The sequence below is a fragment of the Pavona decussata genome, unplaced genomic scaffold, assembly GCF_977016875.1.
Source record: "Pavona decussata unplaced genomic scaffold, jaPavDecu1.1 SCAFFOLD_117, whole genome shotgun sequence".
Classification (NCBI taxonomy): Eukaryota; Metazoa; Cnidaria; class Anthozoa; order Scleractinia; family Agariciidae; genus Pavona; species Pavona decussata.
The window spans coordinates 140,842-167,500 of NW_028145531.1; the positions used below are offsets into that span (position 1 = coordinate 140,842).

At 38.8% G+C, this 26,659-nt stretch overlaps 4 protein-coding genes and 1 long non-coding RNA gene across 7 annotated transcripts in view; 3 read left to right on the plus strand and 2 right to left on the minus strand.

Moving 5' to 3' along the window:
- The first annotated feature begins 316 nt into the window (after positions 1-316).
- Positions 317-1,230, plus strand: LOC146469812 (uncharacterized). Its single transcript, XR_014867143.1, has 2 exons — positions 317-971; positions 1,195-1,230. It is a non-coding gene; the product is annotated as an uncharacterized LOC146469812 (long non-coding RNA).
- Positions 1,231-2,422: 1,192 nt separating this feature from the next.
- Positions 2,423-14,855, minus strand: LOC146469813 (arrestin domain-containing protein 3-like). The gene is made up of 6 exons (XM_085122819.1): positions 14,385-14,855; positions 9,329-9,555; positions 8,043-8,250; positions 5,504-5,664; positions 4,103-4,349; positions 2,423-3,215 (listed from the first exon to the last, which is right to left on the minus strand). Exons 1-6 carry the CDS (start codon positions 14,605-14,607, stop codon positions 3,124-3,126), a joined length of 1,158 nt encoding a protein of 385 aa, XP_084978945.1. The 5' UTR covers positions 14,608-14,855; the 3' UTR covers positions 2,423-3,123.
- Positions 14,856-14,966: 111 nt separating this feature from the next.
- LOC146469814 (DNA repair protein XRCC4-like) overlaps positions 14,967-26,659 on the plus strand; it is a 16,623-nt gene continuing 4,930 nt past the window's right edge. Inside the window, exons 1-8 of one of the 2 annotated variants that reach the window (XM_085122822.1) lie at positions 14,967-15,188; positions 15,675-15,823; positions 17,147-17,182; positions 17,933-18,031; positions 20,175-20,240; positions 21,209-21,265; positions 22,040-22,094; positions 23,144-23,185. In XM_085122822.1, coding sequence (XP_084978948.1) covers positions 15,059-15,188; positions 15,675-15,823; positions 17,147-17,182; positions 17,933-18,031; positions 20,175-20,240; positions 21,209-21,265; positions 22,040-22,094; positions 23,144-23,185 — 634 coding nt within the window. In that variant the 5' untranslated portion in view covers positions 14,967-15,058. The remainder of the gene's footprint in view (positions 15,189-15,674; positions 15,824-17,146; positions 17,183-17,932; positions 18,032-20,174; positions 20,241-21,208; positions 21,266-22,039; positions 22,095-23,143; positions 23,186-26,659) is intronic. The other variant, XM_085122821.1, reaches the window with a different exon arrangement.
- On the plus strand, positions 23,678-25,399 carry LOC146469815 (uncharacterized). The gene is made up of 2 exons (XM_085122820.1): positions 23,678-24,417; positions 24,841-25,399. The coding sequence occupies exons 1-2, from the start codon at positions 23,754-23,756 to the stop codon at positions 25,251-25,253; spliced, it is 1,077 nt and encodes a 358-aa protein (XP_084978946.1). The 5' UTR covers positions 23,678-23,753; the 3' UTR covers positions 25,254-25,399.
- LOC146469816 (uncharacterized) overlaps positions 25,539-26,659 on the minus strand; it is a 1,760-nt gene continuing 639 nt past the window's right edge. For both annotated transcript variants that reach the window (XM_085122827.1, XM_085122828.1), the window contains one exon: positions 25,539-26,468. In XM_085122827.1, the coding sequence (XP_084978953.1) occupies positions 25,793-26,468 (676 nt within the window). In that variant the 3' untranslated portion in view covers positions 25,539-25,792. The remainder of the gene's footprint in view (positions 26,469-26,659) is intronic.

Consider the following 26,659-nt stretch of genomic DNA (forward strand, 5'->3'; position numbering starts at 1 on the left):
CGGGAGGGGGTATCCAGGCATATCAGTCTCGGGGAGGTGCGAATATCTTTCTTTCTTTCTTTCTTTTTTTTTTTTTTATTTTTTTTTTTAACTCACTGACTTTATTGTTTGGATTAAGCAATTTCGAGTTTAGTTTTAACCTGATAGACTTGTTTTGGGTTTAAGAACTAGACTCAGTCCTTGAACGTCCAGAAAACTTGGGCACCTTCCTTGAGCAATGTATAGCAGTTTCATTTTCCAGAAAAAGGAAACAACTGTATCTCGTGTTGCCGGAAAAGTCTTGAAAATCCAGGAAGCCAGAATATTCTGACGAATCAGTTAAAACAGAATTAAGAATATTCATCTGTCTGGCGTAGTTTATTGTTGAATAAATAGTAAATGAAATTAGTGAATCTATGAAACAGTCTATTATAACCGAAAGTGAACAAATTAAATAATTATAGAAAGAGTAGCTTCTTTGCTTTATGTAGATCCAATGAAAACAAGTATCAACTGAAATTCACTTTTTTTCCTATAGTCGTAATTTTTACTCATTACTGAAAGGTGCAATGTATTATAGCATACGATATCAATTTCCAGATATCAATAAGTTAAGTAGTACAAAACGTGAATACCTCATTATTTCAATAAATAATATAGTGAGACGACGAAGTCAATCTCCCCTTGCCTTAGCTCACTTGTTAGATCAATACGAATTCCGTCCATTGTGACTCAGTTTTAAATTACTTAGCTAGGTCTAGTCCGTTAATTACTATAATAATATTGTGTTTTTGTTTAGCTTTGTGCTTCTGCAAAAATGTAAGAGTTTATTGTCATGTAAATAAATCTTGATGCTGGTACTCTCAGCTAGCTTGTTAGATCATTATTCAGTCCATTGTGACTCAGAAATGATATTTAATTTTAGCTTGTTTCCTTTATCCAAATGCTGATGCTTTGTTTAGCTTTATGCTTTTGCAAAACTGTAACGGTGCGTTCGATTGACCCTATTCCGAAATAGGAATACATACAATGATGACAAGAAATCCCTCACTGACAAAAGGTTTTGGGAGTTACTGGAGTACGGACAGGACTCTTAAATTCTCATTTGTCAGCGATAGTTTGCAAAATTGGCCTCCCAAATTTCTTAAAAGAGAAATTTAACAGCTATTCCGCTTATACTTATTCCGGAATAAGGTCAATCGAACGCAACCTAAGAGTTTATTGACATGTAAATAAAGTTTGTTGCTGTTGCTGTTGTTTACGTTGTCGATTTACGAGCTAACAAGAGTACCTTTCACCCTTGGCTAACAAACCACACCGAATTTCCAGATAATAACTTTGGATTATTTTCGGATTTTCGGGATTGTTTTCGTTTTCTACGTCCCCCCCCCCCCCCCTCCCCCCTCCTCCCTATTTATCTCAGAAACTATCCATGCAGGGGGTAATTCGCTATGCAGCGGATTAAATGTACTCCAACCGATACATTTTTTTCAGTGGGTAAAGTCGTCCGCTCTTTCAACAACTGGGGGTAGGTTTCATTGCCATATCTTTTAACAGGTTTAGAGTTTTCTGGCCTCAGAAGACGATTAAAATCCCGGTGTAGATAACACACCCGGCGACTCCAAGAAAATGGACTGAAAACTGACATTGCTTGCAATGAAGGGTTATGCACTATCCTTACTACAATCTATAATTTGTAATGACGTAAAATATCTCTATAGTCGTCCCTTTCTTTTTAAGTCCCTTTGCCTTCTAAAATGCCCTCCCTCTCCCCTCCCCAACCCCGTTTGGAAGTCTGATGTCTAAATAAATATCCTTTCTCTCTATGAAACTGATTACAAATTAAAACTGATGGAAATATCATTTTGTTCACATCATTGAAGTTAATTCTCACCTCGCCTTTATTTCCATGATAGATTATTATAAACAAATTCAACACTGCCGTCCTGTCATTTCGCTAATTATCCTTTCCCCTTTGTAACTCTAGATCTGTCACCAATAAGCGGAAATTTTTCGTTGCCGAACGTGTACGCTAGAAAATTTCAAAGCCTTAAGATGTTAAATTCATAAGCTTCCTCAAGCGAACAGGAGAGATGGATCCCCTAAATATCTCTCCGTATACGCTGTCACTTTTAATTAAATAGGCAAGCTCTGTTTGCAGTGCACCCCGTTTAAGCTCCCTCATCCTCTATTAATCCCCCTTTTGGAGGTATTAGATAGTTAAAATAGAAAAGCTGTTCGTAGTATTTGAAGAAGACAAGATATTTAATTAAAAGATAAACCTGTTCATTAATATTTCCGCCATCAGTCGTCACACTTCACGTGGGCATACTGTATTAAATAAGTGAATTTTATACGCCCAAGACGTAACTTGCCGACTTTTAAAACTACTGACATTAAGTAGTACGTTTTTAGTTTTAGTTATCTATGATAACTTTTACCGTTAATCTTTTCCTCTGTGTTCAGTGATCACCTGAGTGTTCGACTTACTTTTAATCATGGATGAGGGGGTTAGTTTCTAAAGAAACCGTGGTGCTGCGTCGGTGGGAAATAGAAACGACTGCTTGGTTTATCAACAGAGTTGATAACTAAAGATAAATTGGCCACAGTAAAGATATTCGAGTGCTGACGTTTCAAGCGTTAGCTTTCGTCACTGAAATATCTTTACGGTGGCCAATTTACCTTCAGTTATCAACTCTGTTAACAAATTAAACCAAACACGAGTTTTGCTCAAACAATTAATTACAAAGAACAAAACTTTTCAATAGTTTTTAACAAACAAACGAAGACATTACGAGAAAATGCTAAGAACCTTGAATATTTGCGAGGAGCATAGCTTTTTTAAAGTGTGTTGGTAGGAAACAAAACAAATAATTCAGTGTAAATACTTGCTGTAAAAATTCTGTTTTTTAAAGAGCTTTTTAAAACACCCAAGGATCTAAAAGAGGAACTACTTTATATTAATATACATCTCCACAGGTTGGACGGCTGGCAGTTAAGGTAGTGTTAAATACTTTTTTCTTTTCTATTTCTTTTTGGTCCCTTAAATAAAAAATAAACCTTACACCAAGTGGAGGAGATGAGCAAGAAACTTCAGATAACAACATTCCGCTTCGCGGAGAGCCCACAAAAAAATGCAACATTTTATACAATTCTTGAATACTGATATGGTTTGCCTGATCCGGATCCAGACCTCTCGCTATTCTCGACCTGCATGTTAGGAGTTGCTTGTGAGCCTAAACCAAAACAAGAACAGAGACAATCAGCATTTTATACTCAGTGACATGTCCTTCAACAAAGGTATATTGGTGGCTCTCCCGCGATTTTGTTGAATTTACCGGAAGATATACCGGTACTTTTTTGTCCAATTCTGGGCAGTTGAAAGTAAACAAAGTTCCAGCATTAATGAATTATAACGTTGTCTATTTCTGAATGGTTCTCTCACTGCTGATTATTCTTTGATAGTCATCGATTCAACGCGCGAACCTCATTGTTGGACCACTAACTGTTTGGTTTTTAAACCAGAAAATTTCTGCCGCCGTTTGAACCAGCGCAAGCAACATTTTATTGCTCCAATATTGATCGGCACGTAGAACCAAACCACATACTAATCTAATATATAACCGAGCTAGTTTCTAAAGAAACTGTGGTACTGCGTCAGTGGCGAGTAGAAACGAATGCAAGGTTTATCAACAGAATTGATAACTAAAGGTTAATAGCCCATTTTACAATTGTGTGCTAAGTGACCTGATCTTCGATTATAAGCGAGGCTGGGGGTGACCTTTGGATACCAACCTCACTGCTTTTCACATGTAGATCACGCTGTTCTTATGCTAACTAGTTTGCATTTACATGTGAAAAGCAGTGAGGTCTGTATCAAAACAAGGTCACCGCAGCCTCGCTTCCAATCCAAGATCAGGTCACTAAGCACACAACTGTAAAATGGCCTATAAGTGGATTGCATTTCCGCCATGTTGGTGTGCAAAACAAAAGAAAATTTGTTCATACATGCAGTATGCATAAAAATGGAAGCTGTGCATAAAAATGTTCCTGTACACCAGCATGGCCACCATGACGTCACACACATGCAAACCATCAGTTGCCCACCGTAAACTAAACTTACCGGCATTGCCTTGCGCGCCTGATCGATCGCTTACAACTCGGCCCATTCCCGGCTCTGCCTCCTCTTCAGCAGTATCATCATTGGCTAATTCAGCGGAAACACGTGACACCAGATAATTTGCAAGAGCTCTGTAGATCTGCTGACTCAGAACTGGGTCGATAGAAGGCTGAGCACAGGGCGGTACCGTAGTTATTATGACCGGAAAGTCGATATCTGTGTTGAAAGCTCTCGCCACACGCACAACAAACTGAAATGAAAATTCAAAACATAAATATTCTGAAAGAGGAAATCAGTCTGGTTAACTTAGTAATACATAGCTTTCTACTGGGTTCCTTCGAAGCCTTTCCACTTGCGGGAAAGCAATTTAGTACTTTTATAACGATACTATTTTGTCGCAACAAATTTTCGCGAATTTCACGAGTTTGTTAATAACCCCTGCTTTACTTAGACCAGCGTCTTTGTTTCTTAATGCGAGGAACTGCGGGAAACGCAGAAATTTGACGTATCAAAGACATTTTCTTTCATAACAATGTTTATTTTGAGGTCTTTAAAATGTACTGTGTTCTGCGTCGAGCGCGTAAGGTTCTCCCCAAGCCAACTTGCCTAATGCTCTACAATACTATAGTTTTGCCATTATTTGATTACTGTTCGCCTGTCTGGGACAGTTGGGTGCTGGGAGCAAAGATTACCTAGATAAGCTAAATAGACGTGTTGCATGCATTATTGAAGGTCGATCAGTCGGGGCTGAGGAGTTAAAATCAACACTTGGTTGGCCCAACCTACAAGCGCGCAGAAATTATCTCAAATGCCTTTTAGTCCATAAATGTCTTCACGGAATAGCGCCTTCGTACTTACTGTCAGAGTTTAGGCACGCGCATCTTTACCATGGCTATAACACCAGAAGCCGTGATTTGTTGCGCTCTCCCTTCGAAAAAACTGATAAGTATCAGGGGAGCTTCAGAATGAACGGCGCTCGAACTTACAACACCATCCCGAGAACCATAAGACAGGTAGAGGCGTTCAGTGAGTTTAAAACTAATCTTAAGCAATAACGCCTGCGGTACATGCTGCATTTATAACTTAATTATTTGTCTAGTTTTTTTATGTCTCAATGTTTTGTCTTGTACTGTGTCAGGGCTCCATTTAAACTAGCTCTGCTAAATTGGATGCCCCTGGATAAATATTGAATTAAATAAAATAAAAATAAAATAAATACTCAAGAATTCATCAACTTCTTACACCGATCAGTAACTTAAAAAACAGAGACGCTGTTGTGATCGTCTTTGCTTATAGATCATCAGTCGGTTTTGACTAGGAGAGCGGTATTTTTTGGTTAACTGGGAGAATCGTATCAACCATACATCCGAACTGGTGATATAAAATAAATATTCCCATAGTTACCCTTATTTTATAAGAGATATCGATGCAGCCGAACCCCTCTGTCGTAGGCTGAACTGAGGGAATGGTGAACGACTCAAACTGAATATCGCTCTCCTCCCCCGGGGCAAGTCCACGCTCGTTCTTGACGACGTACAGCTTCTCTGTGACTGTGCGTGTGGTATCTAAATTGAATAGATAACGGGTTCTTCTTTTAGAATGAGACATTTACTGTGAAACACTATAAATCTGAGTTATAAATCTGTGATACCATGTAAAACGTTGTGTTCGTCTTGCTCCGCCACGACTAGCTGTAGTTGTTTGCGGGGCAAGCAAGCCACAATATGATATATTATAAAATAAACATTGACTGATTGATACAACCACAGAATTACAGCGGTTACCAATAACACGCGACCTATCGCCTCAAAAGTCTCCGATAAAGTTGCGTTTTGGTGGACGTCAATCAAAGAAAAGCCGTTGAAATTATTTTGACTTCTAAGAACATTTCAAGGCAACAGAACGAAGAAATTGACAGTTTTATCGCTGACGGATGGTAAACTTTATGAAAGTTGCTTTCCAAGACAGGTTATCTAAAAAGTGCGCATTATTTAGACGAAGCCGTATTTTTTTATGAAACATTTGAAATCGCTACACCTGACAATTAAATCAGCGATGCGTGCAAGTGAGCAAATCATCACGTGCAGTGAAAATCGAAATTTTTAATTCAAAAATACCTTTTATTTGCACTTGATCTGGCTGGAGAATCAATTTAAATCAAGTTTACCTTCTCTTAGCGAGGTAAAATTCTTAGTTTCTTACAGGTTTACCTTGGAATCTTGTCCAGAATTCAACATAATTTCAACGGCTTTTCTTTGATTGACGTCCACCAAAACGCAACTTTATCCGACTCTTTTGAATGCCGTAGGTCGCGTGTTATTGGTAACCGCGGTAAAGCATTTTTAATTGACTGTAAAGGGTAATTTCAATTTTGCCTTGGTTTTGCAATACCACGCTCCGTAATTGGTTTAGAAAACTCGCGACACTTTCTTAACCAATGGGAAGCCAAACCAAAACTAATGGTGACATGGTCGCATGCGTTTTCCCGCGCTTGACGCCTATACAGTATTTGCCTCGAGCTCTGATTGGTCTATTGTGTTGTTGGCATTCTTTGCGACTCGCCAAAGTAATTATTTTGGGTTTGGTTTTACGACACTCAATAGACCCTTCTCCAAAAAGGCGGGAACAGATTTGAATGAGTAAAAATTGAACTGAATGAAAAACTGATACCAGCACTGGAAAGAGCACCTTTAACTTTAGTAAACTTGCAAAGTTTCAGCATATTAGGTGTTATATCAGCTTAGGAAATGTAAGATGAAATTTGACATATTTACTTACGTTTGTATGACTGGGGGTATACGACATACCCCCAGTCATACAAACGCCTGTAAATTTTTCATTTTTCATCTCACATTTCCTCAGCTGATATTACACCTGATATGCTGAAACTTTGCAGGGTTACTGAAGTAAAATAATGCTCATTCTAGTGCTGGTAGCCCTTTTTAGTTTTAACTTAATTGAGTTTTCGGCCGCCATTTTGGAGCAGTGTCTATTAAACACCGCTGTCACTGAGACAGCTACAATTTCTTAATCTGTGGCCTTTTATACTGGCGGTGTCACAGGTAGGAAAATGGATCAAATTCGTCAAATTAAAGACTCAATGACTTGTCCTTTAAAAAAAATACAACTACTTAATAAAACACGCAGGTCGTGAGAATATAAGAACTGATCACCTAAGATAAACCGTCTTGATGGGAACAATGAATTCTCCCAACCACTACTATAGGAAATATATAGAGAACGGTGAGGAGAATAGACGTTCATAGTTAATTCTAAAAAGAGTGCCTAATTGGCCTGCCAAATTTTCGCGGGTAAAATTATCACGTGTCATCAAACCTGTACTCAAATTGACGCTTCAGGCACACAGCATCCAATATACACAGAAAGATAGTTTTACCGCCACAAACACCACTCACCCACTCCTAGACTACGGGAACTGTCTTGTTGGTCTCAGGGATAGTAATAAATCAAAGCGGCGACAACCACAAGCGCGTGTGACAATCGCCTGATTCCGAACGTTGCGTCCTTTCGTACGAGTCGACATTTAAGCGCATTCTTGCGTTTCGCCCGTCCTATTATTCCTAAGAGAAATGCGTTACTACTCCGAGTCTGCCCTGCTCCCGAACGGGGACTTAACACTGTTAGGTGTCCTGGACATGTTCTTGCTACGTTTTGCAGTTAAATTGGACGGCAGGGCAGGGAAATAATTAAGCTTCAATTTGGGAAAAAAAAAAATTCATACATCGTTTTGTATTTAGCCCTTTTCAGAATTATTGCTGGTCAATGATCTCTAAAAAGGGAAACCACAAAAGCATGTGACCGAGACTGCGTTTAATGGGTTTGACTTGGACCGAATGGCGCAAAACTGTGGATGCCTTGTGCTCCACCTGAAGTGTGCATGCCAAGGGAATGTAAAAGACGGAAAGACTTGTTTCTCGCTTACCATGGGGCGCCTTAAAAACCACCTTTTGAATAAGTTGAACTTCGGTACCCGTGACCTGTTTGCTACTCTGGTTGCTGACATGGCCAGTTATCTTGACCTCCTCACCAGGACAATAAGCACTCCGGTCAATACGGGCCTTAGCAAATAGCTGGCCTGCCGGGCAGCAGACAAGTCCCAACGTGCGGTCCTCGTTTTTCACAGCTGGTCCCTGAGGAAAAACGAAAGGTGCATTAGGCATCAGTCTCACAGGTAAAATGGCAGACGAACCGCGAGTGGTCCTCGGGATCGGAGGTTAATCTACTTACAGTAGCATGAAGCAACTAGGAATATTACTACTCCCTTATGGATGGTATGCTAGCTTTACCTATGTAAATGGGTACCTACTTTCGGTACCATTAAGAAACAAACGACCTCCCTTCCTTCCTTCCTTGCTCACTCCTCCCTCCCTCCCTTCCTCCCTCCTACCTACCTTCCTTCCTACCAACCTACCTACCTACCTACCTACCTACCTACCTACCTACCTACCTACCTAGCTACCTATCCTAGCTACTTTCCTCCCTCCCTCCCTCCCTCCTTCCCTCCCTCCCTTCCTTCCTTTCTTCCTTCCTTCCTTCCTACCTTCCTTCCTTCCTTCCTTCCTTCCTTCCTTCCTTCCTTCCTTCCTTCCTTCCTTCCTTCCTTCCTTCCTACCTTCCTTCCTTCCTTCCTTCCATCCTCCCTCCCTTCCTTCATCCGTCCTTTCTCCCTTCCTTCCTTCCTTCCTTCTAACCAACCAACCAACCTACCTACCTACCTACCTACCTACCTACCTACCTACCTACCTACCTACCTACCTACCTACCTACCTACCTGCCTGGGCTGGTTCTTAAAATTTCAGATAAGTTAATCCACTGGCTAAGACGACGGAGCCACCCAGCAGCAACCGCAAGGAAACGTTTTTATATTTTGTCTACTGGCTACTGACTTATCTAATGAGTAAAACGATCCGCTCTTTGGGCCTGGCTTAAAGAGGGTACAATATGAAGAAAACGTTGTGTATTTTTTCCTTCTCAGTATCAATAAGCTGGGTTGAATTTTGAACAATTTACTGTCCTTACAGTGGAGTAAAATGTTTAAAAGTTACAGTCACGGATCCAAATAAAAATTCAAAATAGGAAGTCAGACGAACCCCACAGAAGAAACACAAGGCTTAAAGAACTAAGTTTCGTTGGAGTAAATTAATTTGAATCTAGCTTCTCGTTAACTCGTGAAATTACTTGCGTTTTTCAGTCCAGCCGCTCACTTACCAATAAAGCAGGGTCCCTGATCTGCACACGCTCGACAATAAACAGCGGACTGTCAAATTGGAGGTTAGTTCTCCAAGGCCGGTCAGCCACAGCGTGGATCCAATATCTTACGCTACCGTAAGTACCTTCAAATGATGTCGGCAGGCTGTGTGGAGGCAGAGGAAACTGGAATGGAAACGAGAAGTTGCCGGGTTGAAGCGTTACGTCGTTTCCACTTTGGAAAGGACCTGAAGAACAAAAAAGTGGAGTTGAGGTGTTGTCTACCCGACGGGCCCTCAAAAAAAGCAAGCGACAACAACAACAACAACAACAACAACAACCATTCGCATTACTGTTCGGATGCTCTAATCAGGAATCTACACTACGGGAAAGCTCGAGGTTGGCGATACAGATTCCGCTATTAAAAATTTGTTTATACTGTGCCAGCCAGCACACTTAAGATCTGGTACAGTCTTTGAATTAGTAGAGCACATTTATTTGTTGGTACTATCTGTTTCGTGGGGCGTAAGCCGTTTTGAATACCCCGAGTATCTTTCCGGCCTGGGCCAGTACGATTCCTGGACTGGTACAGCATGGATTGAGGAAGGATTGAGGCTGTTTGAACGTGATCCGAGTATCAACAATTCTACGGTACACCGCGGACTGTGGAAACATTTTTGTCTCAAAATCAGCCACGAGACAAGATTAGTCATTTTAGGGTAGACGTTTCTCAGAGAACAGGACAGAAGCGAGGAATTTAGAAGCTTGTCGCTGAATCACTGAATGAGATAACAAATACAGAGTAGTATAACGAGCCCGTATATACTGACCAAGAAGGATGCCGATGTATATAAAAGACTGTGTGATGAAGAGTATACGTTTGATTCTCCACACCTGTAATACCGGAAATCCTGATACTTGCGTATACCGTACGTGGCATCCGTAAATTTTCTAGACATTGCGTCACGAATACTGATCCTTACGAACCTCATCCGGCTTCGTCCTTATATTTCCGTACACGACTTTTCAGTCCGTCTGCTGACTTTGTACGACCTGAGTGACGGACCGTACAACCAATCGTTTATTGCACGGACTGAATCTATACAGAGTTACAGTCAATTCACGTCACGCGTGACCGGTATTTTTGAAATTTGAACGGAGTTTTGAAATTTACAAGTGAGTTTTGAACGGGTCTCTGTAAAACGCAGACCGGATGGCGGCGGATGGCGGATGGCGGATGATAAAATGCGGATAGTAAAATGCGGATGGAAAAATGCGGATAATAAAATGCAGATGACAAAAAAATTAAAATAATAAATAAATTGATTGATTAATTAGTTAATCACAAATTTCCCACATTTTTTCTTTATGTATCGTCGGATCCGAAAAAGAGAAAGCACTTTCATCGAAGAAGAAGTACTTTTTGATCGGGATCCATACTTTTCAAGTTAACATCACCACTACAGTTCTTTTTTCCCCCATCTTTATTAGTAACTAACATTTAACAAAGAAAACTACACTACTACCACTACAGTACTTGATCGACACACCACCCTACCCTAAATAGTTGTCAATTTTGCACCAAGCGTTTGTACGTGCACGGCACCTGTACGTAGAAAGGCTTGTTTAATAGCGTAAGTAATAGCTCGAGTGAATGAACCGCGCACCTGGGTTAACCGATGTCTAAGTTGCCGGAAGGCGATGCGGATTTGGGCCAGCCAACTTTTGTTTGGAAGAAGTGAGTTAAGTTAATGATTGATTAAACTCAATCGATCTTCAACCTTTTTTTAAAGTCAGGCAATTTTTGTTAACCTTTTTTGTGTTCACTGTACATGTATGGTGAAAATGCTGGTCCAGCCCACGATGGTAGGGATTATTTATAGCTGTTGGGTTTTACAGTCAACCCAGGTCACGCGTGAACGATATTTTTGAAATTTGAACGGAGTTTTGAAATTTACATGTCATTTTAATTGAATATTTCAAGAATAACAATTGTTTCCCAAGTATTTTGAATGTTTTTTTCAGTTAATGCGTCTTTTTCGGAACGATTTCCAGAGAAATGTCCAACATTCCATTCACACGTCGGACATTACAAAGAGAAATTCGAATGTTCATTTCATTCTTGGAAATACTTTTCACGCGTGACCTGGGTTGACTGTAATGCATGTTACAAAATTGCGATAGTAGCATTTTAGTTGTAGTCTTCCGGCTTCTGTCGAGGTAAATCTTATTATCAATGTTTTACACGGTCACTGAAGGCTTAGCTTACCCCTAGACCCGCACGTAGACAGTATATCGTAAGCAAAATAACTTACTTGATTTGCCGGTTAGTTCATTTTAAAACTACATCAAATCTTAACTAATCAAACATTGATTTGTGTTATGAGCTAAAGGTTCTTGTATTGCTTGAAACGCGAGCGAGATATTTCCGTTAAATCGATTTTAAGCGGCGTAAAAACAGCTTTCAGATGTACCCTCGCCTCAAGTCAAGCAAAGCGGTTAGAAAAATTTGTTCCGGCTATTTCCTAGTGCAACTTCATAACATATAACAAACGGTCAAGCCATAGCGTAAGTCTTTCGGCATGAATCAGTACTTAATTTTCACGTAATTTTTACATAATTTTCTGAAAGAAATTTGGCGTAAGAAATTGTTTATTTATTTATTTATTTATTTATTATTTTAATTTTTTTTGTCATCCGCATTTTTCCATCCGCATTTTATCATCCGCCATCCGACATCCGCCATCCGCCGCCATCCGGTCTGCGTTTTACAGAGACCCGCCCAAATCCGCATCGCCTTCCGGCAACTTAGACATCGGTTAACCCAGGTGCGCGGTTCATTCACTCGAGCTATTACTTACGCTATTAAACAAGCCTTTCTACGTACAGGTGCCGTGCACGTACAAACGCTTGGTGCAAAATTGACAACTATTTAGGGTAGGGTGGTGTGTCGATCAAGTACTGTAGTGGTAGTAGTGTAGTTTTCTTTGTTAAATGTTAGTTACTAATAAAGATGGGGGAAAAAAGAACTGTAGTGGTGATGTTAACTTGAAAAGTATGGATCCCGATCAAAAAGTACTTCTTCTTCGATGAAAGTGCTTTCTCTTTTTCGGATCCGACGATACATAAAGAAAAAATGTGGGAAATTTGTGATTAATTAATTAATCAATCAATTTATTTATTATTTTAATTTTTTTGTCATCTGCATTTTATTATCCACATTTTTCCATCCGCATTTTACTATCCGCATTTTATCATCCGCCATCCGCCATCCGCCATCCGCCATCCGCCATCCGCCATCCGCCGCCATCCGGTCTGCGTCTTACAGAGACCCGTTTTGAACATCGCTAACGAGATTTCAGAGTCCCGTAGAAATTTCCCTAGTTTATTGACGGTATAAAGCTATGAATTTTCTTTACATTACACACCTGATTACAGCGTTAAGTATTTGAAGAATAACAATTGTTTCCGAAGTATTTTGAATCTTTTTTTTTCTGTTAATGCGTCTTTTTGGAAAGATTTCCAGAGAAATGTTCAACATTCCATTCACATGTCGGACATTACAAAGAGAAATTCGAATGTTCATTTCATTCCCGGAAATACTGGTCACGCGTGACGTGAATTGACTTGAAGTTCTAGTTTTTCTTCCTTGATGTTTTGTCCCTTTGTACAGGTCTCCGTTCTAAACGTTTTTGAAAATTTGCTCTAAGTCCAGTTAAATTGTATAAAATCTCTATTAGGAGCAGACAAGAGTGGAGCAGACAATTGCTGTGAAATCCCCCACCTATGCCTGCCCTCCTCCCCACCCCAAGCGGCTCTTCAGTGATTTACGCCACGTAACACCTAGCAACAACAAATCCATGTTTTATAAATCCACTCCAGTCCAGTCCAGTCCAGTTAAACCCATTCCTTACTTTACAGCACGCCAAGTAGCTTGTTTTACACCGAGCATAAACCGGAAATGTGCTCAGTGCGATATCATATACCGGAAACGTTTCAGACTCGCCAAAGGCATAAACCTGTGAATTTCAATCTTTGCGCTGGCACAAAACAGGCTTCAATAAATACACGAGTGTTTTTTTAGCCTCAAGGTAGAGACATCTCCGAGACAGAATAATGTCTTCGAGGTTTTCTTGCAAATTATATACGCATTTTGGCAGCCCGAACGTAGGGAGAGGTACTGAAAGTTTTCAGAAGTTTCGAAATCCTTTAGAATCACTCTGAATTTAAAGGAGCTCACTTTTCAGTCGGCCTGATTCATTAGAATGTGATATGGCTCTTTCAATCTTGTCGGTCAGCTAAGACATTCAGGCAACATTTAAAGGATCCCTCTTGACATTGGTTATTCAACATTTAGAGTAATCAACCAATATTCCGGATAAAATCAAGCAAACCAAAAAGGTTAAGTCATAGCCTACAGCAGAATTACACACATTTAAGAAATGCCCATGGTTTTGGATAAATCCTGTGTTTTCTGACACCCGCCTTCTTTAGCTTTCAACTGGAATGGTGTTTTTAGCTGATGCAGGTGTTTGGGACCATAAGGAGGGTAGTACTGAAAAGAGTGCTAGGGGTGGGGTGGGTGCTGAGGCTTAGTAGAAACCTGGACATACCTCATGTATGAACATGCAGATAGACAGATGCTTTAATGGTAAAGTTTTTGTGTCTGCATTTAAAAATGTAATGTCTTAAACTTCTGATCGTTTCATTTTATTTTACGCTATTTTTTTTGGGGGGGGGGAGGGGGTGGAAGGGGGAGGGTTAAGGGGCAGCAAGCAGGAAAAGAACTTCCCTTCACCTACATACAATTTACTTTATGTCAACTATGGTCAAATATGGTTTGTGAAACAGAAGATTAAAAGATGTGTACCACAACCCCCATTTTGGAGGAAAGGGTTACCTTCGCCCTATCCCTCTCTCCACCAAACCGGCTTACCATCCTCTCCTAACCAGTCGCGTTTGTTGTTATTTTGGTTGACTTGGTGTACATGCACATGAATAATGTTGAATTTCACATCAACCTGATTTTCAAACCAGACATGCAGGACACAGATGTCTAAGAAATCTAAGTTCTTACCTCTTCCAAGTAAAATTGCTTGAAATCCTAAGTAAGTCTCTTTCCTCTCGTACGTTACTTTTCCAGAGCGAATCCGCACATGTCCCAATCCGTGCAGTTCAACGCGAACGCCTCGCAAAGTTAGCTCTTTGTCTGTGTTGAGAAGCAAAACGCCAGAAATGGTTTCACCGGGCTGAAAAACCTGTTTGTTTTCGGCAAGAGCGATGGCAAAAAGATTGGCCATATTTTTTACACTGTTCTGTTAACTTTTCTCCGCTCAGCTCGAACGAAAGAAATGAAATGTAGCGTCGACGAAAAGATGGCCGGAGTGTTTGAGAGTCAAAATATAAATTTATAAATTATGCAACATTGCGTGACACAGCAAGACTGACGTAGGCAAACTTATTTTCACCCTAAATACATGTACTGTAGGTCTATCACAAATGAAGAAATGATAGTATAGGAAAGAATTAGACGCAATTAATCATAATTTAACACACGTGTTGAGGAAAGAAAATGCAACAAAAAAACATTTGAATATTTCGTGACATTCGTAATTAGACGAGTTCAGGCAAGCACGATTTGTGGTGCCCAGCTCCTGTGGGAATTTAAAAATGCGCCTGTCAGTTCTTATGAACAAGATCGATTGATTCTTGGGTTTGCAATCATCATTTTAGTCACTTAAGAACCTTAAAATGCAGCAGACTTTCACCAGAATTGAATGTGGGGATGTCAAATATTACCTCCTTACGAATCTATGTGAAGACGGCAAAGATGGATTCGATCTGGCGGTATGTAACGGAGAACAAGTTTGGCGGGAAACAGGTAAACGGCACAGTAAGATAATGTTTAAGACATCGAAATTGTAAATCGCTTGTGAGAAAAAGGAAAACCAAAACTTTTGCTTTACCATAGACTGATAAAATATTTGCTAGAATTTTTCCTTGGTCCAGCTCAATCTTCTTCAATCTCTCGCAGTCTAAAATCGCAGTGCTGAGCGGGTTGTCCTCCTCAGTCAGCGGCCCTAGCAGTTTTTTTTCTGTGAAAGAAATATTCCAATTCATCTACTAGTAAACAGGCACATAACCTGTTAGAGGCTTATATATGCCTGGGAAGCGGCAGATCTTAAAACTAGTAAATTTCGAGCCCCACATGGCGGCGGCACTGATGACCAATTTGCTGTTCAATTTTACTTTCATCATTAATAAACTTACTTTTTGTACTAACAAGCAAGGAGTCAGTGCACATTTTGACAGACTTTTTTCATCTCATTTACGTTTCCTTTGATTTTTCGTGCCATATTAAACTCAGTTGATTCATGGACAGTGGAATCAATGGCAAAAGCTGTGGATATGAGCATTACTGAATTTGCTGCACAGACAGGCAGAGCATTGACAGGGCAGACAACGAGTCAGGATAATTTTGTCTACCAAGCCAAGCCTCAAGGGACAAATTTACAGGTTGGAAGACTTACAATAAAATCAGTTGCACATACTGATTGATTGGTTGATTATTTAACTAAAATAATTCATTCATTCATTCATTCATTCATTCATTCATTCATTCATTCATTCATTCATTCATTCATTCATTCATTCATTCATTCATTCATTCATTCATTCATTCAGATATTAATATTTGATTAATTGACTGATTAATTGATTGATTGATTGATTGATTAGTTGATTGATTGATTGATTAGTTGATTAATTGATTGATTGATTGATTGATTGATTGATTGATTGATTGATTGATTGATTGATTGATTGATTGATTGATTGGCCTGGGACTACAGTGCCATTAATTGTGGGCTATACCAAGTGGTAGCATCTGAAACTGGTACACTTTTACCTATACAGCTGTAGTTTACAAACGAGGAGTAAAATTTACAACAACAAATATCGTGCTTCAGCTTTCTGCAAAAGAAAATTAGCCTGCAAGCAAGCTGAGGACTGCAGAGTCTGAGAAGGGGAAAAGGATGACTTAATCTTAGAATCCATATTTCTCCATTAAATTCACTCTGATTTTGCCTACAGACTGGTTATCATACTGGGAATGTGTTTCCGTGTATTGCTTTTGAGATTTAAAGGTTTGAATATGAGGAATTGTATCACTAAGAACTGAACCAACAGAAGCAAGTAATGCAAAGAATGATTCTTTTGTTCTCTGTTTAAAGTCAAACAAACGAAATCAGTCGATCACACATCAGGTCTTCCTTTGTTTTTTGAAATTTTTAGCAGATACCACAAAAGATTCTCAAATTCAAAATGGTTACAGAACTACATGATATACTGTGCATGTACACTGTATGTTTCTTATTCTAACAAAATTATAATTGAGTCTGTTGGCTGGCTAAATTAGATCGAATTTGGAGAAAATTGGGTTCTAAGAGCAAATCATCACGTATGCTGTTTTTCCAGCAGGCCCATCAATAATCTTGATTGGTTGATTGACAATGTGTACTCTCAAGGAAGTGGTTGATCAAGTGATTGAATGAATGATTGGTTACGGGTGACTGGGTTTGATTGATTAGTTGTATGACTGATATCGATTGCTGTAAATGTTGTGGTTCAATTTTGTCCTTGGTTAAATATATTTTTTTCCATCCATTATCATACATTTCAACAGCCAAGAGTAGTAGGAACATAACATTGAAACTAAGGCTAATTTTGAACCACAGCATAGAATCTGTACGTTGTATCATTCAGTGTCATGCTACATACTGGTAACTGCTTGGACTTTATCAGCTCACAAATAATATTTTCAGTTGTTGTTTTCTACAGTTTTCTTGGAAGAAACACATTGGAGATGGTGTTAAGGTACAAGTACAAATTACTCAGATGATTATGAAATCTCTGTTTTGTCATTCAGCTAATTCATAGCAGGTGTCCTGGGGGCAGGTTCCCCCATAACATCAGCTGTAAACAATAAGAGGCTTCATTGGCCAGCTGTTCCAGTTTTAAGTTTCAAACATCTAGGTGCTGAATGGAACGGCATTTTCTAGTTCACCGCAACCAACTTGAAAACAAACCCATTCCATTCAAAAATAAGGGTATCAGCTCACATGTATGCCAGGAAACTCAGGACCCAAGTAGAAATTGCCAAATGGAATGAAATTTTCCATATGTTCCAATTTTTCCAGGACATTAGGACAACTTTGCGAGGTATATCCAAAATTCCGACATTTATTCCAGGAATTTTTAAATTTATTCCATCCGAATCTTCACCTGGAATTTTCAGAATTTTTGGGGGAATGGATGTGAAGAAAACTTGATTTGTTCAGTTCCTGAATCATGAATTCCAAGGTTTCTCCAGCATTAGACTGTACTGTTTGTTACTTTGTTGTGCAGTACCAAATTATATAAATTTATCACAGACTTTCAAGCACATCTTCCATCTTAGCATTAAATAATAAATTGGTTGTCACCTACATGTACATGTAGGTGCTTCTACTTTGAACATTTTTCGAGTTAACCTCTCTCTCCTAAACTTCTTTTTCTTCTAGATTTTTATCAGCTACGTGTATCTGTAATGAACTACATACTAATGTCTACTTTCTGTATTTTTAGTTTCAGCTGGGCTCACTTACATTGTCTAAAGTTGATGACAGTGTTTTTTTAATGACAAACATTTTTGATCTGGCAGTTGATCAGATGACAGAGCTGAAGGTACAATATTTAATGTAACTACTGATAATAAAGTTAATGAACCACAAACACAGCCTGGTCATGCAGTGTCCTAGTTACGCGGTTAGGTGGACACAAAATAATTAATATTTTAGTCTTTCCCACATGCCAAGTACATTGTACAGCACAGGTCTGAAAATGGGGTATGAATTTTAGAGGCCAGGTCTGAATAAGCTTGGGATGGAGTGTTGGGGTACATGTATGATAATTGCACCATTTGGTCTGAAACAAGGTCTGAAAATGGGGTATTGATTTTATAGAGGCCTGCCAGGTCTGAATAAGCTTGGGGTGGAGTGTTGGGGTACATGTATGATAATTGCACCATTTTGGTCTGTTATTTTAGAGACCAGGGACGAGTTGTATAAAACTTAACGGCAGGTGTAAATGCTATCATCAGATGTTAAAATACTGAATGTGACTGGGATGAAGGTCTGACCTTAGCAGTTACACCCGACGTTAAATTTTATGCAACTCACCCCTGGTCTGAATGAGGGTACCAGAACTAATTATATCTTTCAGTCTGAAATAGAGTTTCAGGGTTTGGAGAACCAAGCCACACAACCCCACCAAAAATTCTAAGGAGTACTTTAAATCCCCCCCCCCCTCCCCTCCAAGATTCAAGGTCTATGAATTTGATGAATAACCTTAAAATTCCTTCTACTAAAAACTCAAGAAGCATGGTTGATATCTTTTTGTTGAACTTTCAAACCACTAGGAGAAAAGAAATCATCCATACATTGGTTCAGTTGGTTCTGAGTTTTTAGACTGTAAGCCATGATCAAATTTGCGAAAAATTTGAGCCTTACTGTGTACATCACAACATCAACATGGACCGAACCGTTAGTTTCTGACGCAATAAATAGTCTGCGGGTCAAATTACAGCATAGATTTGAAATGTATGTAGTATCTTTAAGTAGTGGATATGTATAATAAAAGTTTGATCTAAAGCATTCATTTCTTCACCATCTTCTTGCAAATATTTTTATTGGTACATGTAAGGAGCAGTACAATGCAGGAACAGGGAAGATGCAGTACTTAGAGTAATCGCCTTCCACCCTTGTGGCCTGGATTTACTTATGTAGATTCCAGGCTAGTTGTTAATTAATTTAATAAGTGGATTAAATTGATTACTGGTCATCACCCTTTTTTCAAAGGACTCTCTAGTTTTCCTCCCTACTAAAAAAAAAAAACAATTGAAGATTTACTAAATTCCAGCTTGAGCTACATGTAGATGTTGATGCGACGTTAATGATGATGATGAAAAATTTAAATTCATTGTATGAAGTTACATTAAAGTTTGAAGTCCAGTTATACTAGAAATACGTGACTCGCAAAACTTCGCGAAGCTGGGGCTGGGTGGAAAACCCTCTTTACTCGTACTGTAGCATCAAATGAGGAGATTAAAAGGGGCATAGGATTTTTTTTTTATGAGCATGGTCTTTTCGTAGTTCCACGGGCTAGTTTGCGGTTGAAAATCTATTTCTGACGCGACGTAATGTACAACGGGCGTGCAGCACTGTCGTGTTCGATGAATTTATTTCCCACGGAAAATTATTTTACCGCGGCCACAAATCGTGTAATTTCTTCAATTCAATCTTTCACAAAAAAGATTTCTAAAAGAAAGGGAAAAGATTCTGGAGAGATAGTTCTGTATCCAGTGAATATTGATGAACATTGCAGTTGAAATTTGATCATGTACGCATATTTTTTCCGATGTATGCAAATTTTTTCCAGACGACGCCAGACAGTCTGACGTCATTCATACTTTGTTTGCGCACTGTTGCCAGGCAACAGCACAGACACCTTCACGGCAACATATATATAAATATATGTTCGGCTCGAATTCGCACGGCTTAGCTCCCGAGCGCGGCCTTCGGCCCGACAAATTTATTAACCTCGCTACGCTCGGAATTAATTTTTGTTTTTCATAACATTAAACACTTGGGTTTTTAGAAATTCATTTTGTACTTGCACTTATACATTCAAGCATTTTAATCTTGCATTTGACAAGTGATAACATGATTACAGCTAGTAAGTTCATATACAGGTTAGTACCCATCACCATGATATGGTCAAACAAGATCACAAAACAATTGTCAGTGTTACTTTGTTGTGCTATTTTTAGGAAGAAATCTCGCTCTTAAGATCAGACAATGCTCGGCTTTCTTCAGAAAGAAAAGATGCTTTGAAGGTTTGTAATTTTGATCATTGCTAATCATTTAAAATATATATGTATATACTTTAATTGTGATGCATGCATGCCATGTAGAGCTATAAACCTGTGACAAAATTAACAAATAAAATTTCTATACAGTACTGTACAAATTGGTACAGTGCATTGATTTCATGAATGTATGTATGTGCATGTATCCTTATTGTATTTTGTTCAGATGTACAAGTTTGTAATAAGCATGGAAATCTCATTTGTTGATGTTTTTGTTTAAAGCACATGTAATTAGTATTGTAATTAAGTTAACCATGCATAACAACAACAACAACAACAACAACAACACTTTATCTTAACACACTAGATACAGTTATTATACAAAATTTCTTCCATCCCCATGTAGCTGGCTAATTGAGGTGGGGGAAGAAGAAAAAAAAGTTACAAGTAAATAAAATTGTAACTAAATTTAATACAACACTAGCTGAAAAAGTAACAAGTTAAAGATAAACTACATGTGATTTAAATATTAAGGATTATGGAAAGATGTAAAAATGAGATATAACTGACATTGTGAAGACTGGTAAGTTTAAGGAGATTAAGGAGACAGAAAAAAATACAGAACTTAACCGTTTCCTGTCTGTCATTAAGATCCTCGGAAAATTCTTTAAGCATCCCAATACTCGATACTCAAAACTTGAGCCTAGAGCCTTGATACTTGATTCTCAATAACTTCGAGGACCGATTTTTGAGTCGAGACTGTCAACTTGGTTTTGCACGGTACTGTATTACATTTATTTATTACATTGCTTATTTGAATGATCTCAAAATAGTCATCATTTTTTTATGAGAATTTCCATAAGTCTTGATTTAAGTTTCTTTTGTAAAGTAAATTTAGGCAAATTCCAGAATTCTAGTCTGGAAAGTTTGCATAGTCTGGAAATTGAGCTTTTTTATATCCAATGTACAATTTAACATTTTTTTTTCATTTTCAGCTTTTGGATAAATGTGTGACAGACAAAGAAGAAATGGAGAAAGATCTCTTTGAAAAGGTCCTCTATGAGTTTTCTTTTGCATTATTCACGCTTTAGTCATTTGCAGTTTCCCCATTTAGCACTGCAGTGCTTATATAAAATAATCATTGTTTATTAGATATTTTAGTTAACTGTCTTATTCCACTGGAAGTGTTGAAATATATGAACGAAATTCATTAATGTTTGAACTACAGGTGGAAGAATCAATAAATGAAAGACACTCACAATTACACTGTATCTACATGCAACTTTTCAAAAGAAAGTCTCTTCCACAGCTGTAATTAGGGTCGTCACACAATACTTCTCCTCTGTTTTGTGACAACTCTAATAATGGCTCAGAGCTACTAACACATTGCTTACATAATAAAAAATAACATGGTCTGTACATGTTTAATAGGGTAGCCTAATAACAGGCTTAAGAGCTGCATGCTAAGAAAATACTGTTTCAGAATCTTTAATTTAATTATTGATCATAAATTATACCATGTGCAAACTGTCTTGAGTAGGACAAAACATGTTTACCAAAAATAAAAGAGGAAGAAAGAACATATTAAAAATTAAAACAAACTGGGAGTGATCTCGCCTGCAAAAGGCCATTTCAAAAGTATTAGTGAAAGTAGAAAACCTGCTTCAACCACAACATGACCATTGCTTCCTCATATACTTGTGCTATAATTTAGTTAAGTTTTTATTTTGTTAAGTTATACTTGTAAAGTGCCTTTGAACTGCAAGGATACTGGCGCTATATAAATATTTATGCCATTGACTATATAACATTTGTTTTTTTGGCAGTTTGCAGCCGTACTCAATGATAAAAAAGCCAAGATAAGACAACTTAAGGAATTAGGTATGTGTATTATCGATCCACTGATATCTTTAAAAATAGAAATATTATCTGACCTCTGGATTTTCTGATGGAGGTCATATCACAAGTCAAAACAAACTTAAAAACCCTGTAGAGCTTGATAATCCAGGAAAGGTACACTGTACTTGTTGATGTAATTGTACGTAACAAAAATTAATAGGTTTGGGGGTTGGTTTCAAAAGAAACTGTGGTGCTGTGTTGGTGGGGAGTAGAAAGGAAAATAGATAGAAGCAAAAAAACAATCTCTGACGAAAGGCAATTAACTCAAATCATCTGAGCACTTGAATCTCCTTTAATACTGTGGCCAATTTACCTTTAGTGATCAAATCTGTTGATAAACCAAAACATTACTTAAATACTTTTAAAACCCTTCAAGCCCTAACAGTGATCAGCATCAAATTTCTCCTTGTAATATCAATGCTTATTCAACCCCTGAGGTCATGAGAATTAAGGATGTAATCACCTACTGTAAGGTGAATTTTCTTGACATTTGAATAACGTCTCCCCATTACTTTTATAAGAAAAGTATGGGAACAAGATAGGAGAATTCATTCTTTGATGTTAAGGGTTAAAGGGTTAAGCCCCAACAGTCATCAGCACCAAATTTCTCCTCACAATATTGAATCACTGCTTAATCTGACATAATTAAACAATTAAAATAAAAGGCCACAATAATTAAGGAAATGATCACCAAAGACAGATTAAAGATTCCTTGATGTTTAAACTGGCAAATTCTCTCATTGAGTAGAGTGAGAAATATGTACAAGCACAGTGAGGGGAATATGCATGTTGGTCTAATAAATTTAATGCTAGATTTTGTGGATTTCACCTCACTTGTCGTTCACGTTCCTGATAAATCTCGCATGAGACCAAATAGAGGGCTTGCTTGCAGGTTAGGGTAAGGGCAGAGTGGAACCACCAGGTGGAGGCCGTCTGTATGAAATGGGGTTGGGTACTTCCCTCACTGGCTCTGAAAAGTTATAGACCCCAAAAGCATGACACTCACTTCAATCTACTCTTTGCTGTTGTAGTTAATGAGGCACAAGTCGCAGCTGTAGCAGAACCTGTACAAGGTATACATACACATTCTTTCATCTGATACACTGTACATATTAAGGGGTACCTGGAAAAAACCCTTAATTGACTTTTGTTAAATTGCCAAATTCTCCTTCCAAATTGCCGTATATTCAGTTGTGAAAAAAAAAGGAGATTTGACCTTACATCAAAAGTCACTTACATGTAGGGCTTTTATAATTATTCCGCACACGCCTTCATATGTACTTTAGGAACACTACATAGTAAGCCTGCAGGGCTGGTAGTGTTTGAGAGTACCGGATCTATCCTGAAAAGTACAACTACATGTACCAGATGGAGATGACTGTTCACGCAGTGAGGTGCGAAGTGAGCGCTGAAGGTGTCTACTTGCTAGGAAGGTACAGGGGCCTGCTCCCTTGGGAAAGGTTGAGGTTGCACCCTCTGAAACATTTGAGTCTTTAAGATACAGGAACGCGGACACCATGAAGAACGCGATGGTCGAAGAGGGCCTGGGGGGAGCGTATGGCGTTCGTGGCGGGAAAATCAAGTTAAGAATTTGTTTTGAATGCCAGCGACAACGCGAGCTGTTTTCCTAACTTGGAAGTCATGGCTTCTTTCAGAGAAATTCGAGAAGCGTTGTTTTTAAGTCATGCAAGTGGCTTTATAGATGATATCGAGTTCTTACTGCTTCATGAAGAATATACGTCAGATAATTTGGATTTTCCCTACGGAGACTATCCTAGATTTCATTTACCAGACAAGAATGAAGCCGAGTGCAAAGCTAACTTCAGAGTAGAAAAACACCATATTCCCCGACTAGTAGATGCACTTGACATTCCTGCCGTCTTCACGTGTGAGCAAGGAACAGTCTGCGAGGGAACAGAAGGCCTTTGCATCCTGCTGAAGCGATTTGCCTACCCCTGTCGTTTCTCCGACATGATACCCATCTTTGGAAGGCCAGTCCCAGAATTGTGCATGATCAATAACACTGTGATGGATTTTATCTACGACAACCACGGACAGCGCATCATGGATTGGAATCCAAACGTCTTAAGTCCCATCAAGCTGGAGAATTATGCGCAAGTAATTTCCAACAAAGGAGCACCATTACAAAATTGCTTTGGCTTCGTGGATGGAACTGTCCGCCCTATTTCTCGACCAGGGGAACACCAAAGAGTGGTTTACAACGGGCATAAGCGTGTGCATAGTCTTAAATTCCAATCTGTTGTTGTTCCAAATGGCCTAATTGCACATCTTTATGGGCCAGTAGGTGAGTCACTCCTTACTGTTCCAAATTAAATACAATTAATGAAGCATATTATGCTAATTGTACTGCATGTACAGTGAACTTTAAATGTTTTTGGCTTATACCGCAGTCCTCCTAGATCCTGTCACTCACCACCCAGGGGCGGGTTGAGGGGGGTTGCAACCTTCCCCCCCCCCCCCCCCTCTATGAGAGGGTGAAAATGCTGAAAATACCTTATTTATAATGTACATTTTCAAACTTTCTAGGTGTGCCATGTCCCCCTGGACCCCGTATTGACTCATACTGACTGACACCCCCCCCCCCCTTTCGTAAGATCTTTGATCCACCCCTGCCACCCACCCAGAGTACTCCACCCTCGACCCTGTCACTTACTACCTCATGTATAACAATGTATTTTAGAGAGGTTAATTGTTTTCTGCTCAACAGAAGGAAGAAAGCATGATGCAGCAATGCTAGGAGAGTCCCACCTGTATGACTGCCTCCAGATGAATGCTTTCTCTACTACTGGAGAAGCAATGTGTATTTATGGGGATCCAGCATATCCTCTTAGGGTCCACCTGCAAGCACCTTTCCGACATCGTGTGTTAACTCCACAGATGCAAGCTTACAACAGTTCGATGAGTGCTGTTCGCACCTCTGTTGAGTGGCTATTTGGTGACATAATAAACTATTTCAAATTTTTGGACTTCAAAAAGAACTTAAAGATTGGTCTTAGTCAAGTGGGCAAAATGTATATCGTGTGTTCACTTCTACACAATGCATTGACTTGCCTCTATGGAAACACCACATCTCAGTTCTTTGACTTTGATCCTCCTTCAGTAGAGGACTATTTTGCTTAATTAATTAAGTAAAGAGTAAAGACTGTGGTACTTTCTAAGAAGGCAAGTATACTCACAACAATACCGAACTGAAATTTCAAAATATTATATTCAGCACCTATAATTATTGTGCAAAATGTATAACAGGTTTCAACATGCCGTTGTCACAAGCAAACCATTAACACTAGGAATGTTTGTTATGTTGGAAAGAAAAAACAATCAGATGGGCAAGATGAAGTAACCAGAAGCTGTGATTGGTGTTTTTTCTTATGGTTCAATCTAGTGCCCAATTGGTTGCAGCACCAGTAACATGTTAGAGTATTTAATCAATAATAAGGTTTACAATTTTCAATTTTTTCCTACAAAAGGAAGGCTTTTAACAGTATCAAATGAATTAATCAAGATGTAACACAATAAATATTTTGTTAAGAAAAATAAAAGTTCACAATATTAATGAGGACCCCAACGAGTCACTTGTGAGCAAGCTTTTCATCAAGGCCTAAGTTATAAGAACAACAACACAACATTAATGACTACTCCAATGAGTCACTCTTTGAAAGTCACTTGCGAACAAGTTTTTCTATTATAGACATCAAGGCCTGAGTTTGCTGCTGTTGCTGGTCCATCATGGCTTTGAACATCTGTGTTTGTTGAGTTTGGAGACTTTCTAGCCTCTCGTTCTCTCTCTTTTTCAACTCCAGCTCTTGTCCTTTAAATGCCAACTCTTGATCTGCTCTTTCTTTCAGGTATTCCACTGCCCCACTTCCATTCCGTCGGCTCTTCTTTGCTTGAGTAGTTTCTTCTTCAGAATTCCTTTTCTTTGTTTCTCCCATTGTTTCCATCGCTTTCTTCCGCACATCCTCTGCCTTTTTCCTGTCTGCCTGTAGCTTCTCCCTGTTTTCATCATTTGCTTCTTGCTGTTCAGTGTCAGCAGATTCCTCAAAAGCTATGATTTGTTCGATGGCAGCATCAAGCTCTGTATGCTCGGGTGATATTCCACTCTCTCTCAATTCTTGTGCTTGTTGTCTCTTAAATCGCTGCACTAGGATACCAATATGATCACGAACAGATCTCTTTTCCACATTAAAGTGTGGATCTTTAACTACGTTCAGATTATCTGCAATTCTTTGCCACAATGCACTACGCTGCAAAGATTTTTTTTTCGCACTGTAGGGGTTGACACATATTACTTCCTGGCATAAAAGCAAGTCATGCAAGGGAGTCCAATTCATAATCCTGCAATGCAATAAATATACAGTGTTTTAATATGCATGTTTAAAAAACACTGTATATTAAAAAAAATCGACAGAGAAGGAAATTTGGCTTGACGAAATTATTCCATAGATTACCAGTAGTAAGGTCGAAATTTTTACTTTCTGTTATGCTTTCAGTAAAAGGGAGGCAGTACTATCATATGGAAACATAGA

Coding starts and splice junctions, on each gene's coding strand:
- LOC146469813 (XM_085122819.1), bottom strand. CDS start 14,607: ATGGCCAATCTTTTTGCCATCGCTCTTGCCGAAAACAAACAGGTTTTT. Junction 9,556..14,384: donor AGCAATTTTACTTGGAAGAG/GTAAGAACTTAG, acceptor TTTGTTCTTCAG/GTCCTTTCCAAAGTGGAAAC. Junction 5,665..8,042: donor GGTTTTTAAGGCGCCCCATG/GTAAGCGAGAAA, acceptor TATTCAATTTAG/ATACCACACGCACAGTCACA.
- LOC146469815 (XM_085122820.1), top strand. CDS start 23,754: ATGGCTTCTTTCAGAGAAATTCGAGAAGCGTTGTTTTTAAGTCATGCA. Junction 24,418..24,840: donor ACATCTTTATGGGCCAGTAG/GTGAGTCACTCC, acceptor TCTGCTCAACAG/AAGGAAGAAAGCATGATGCA.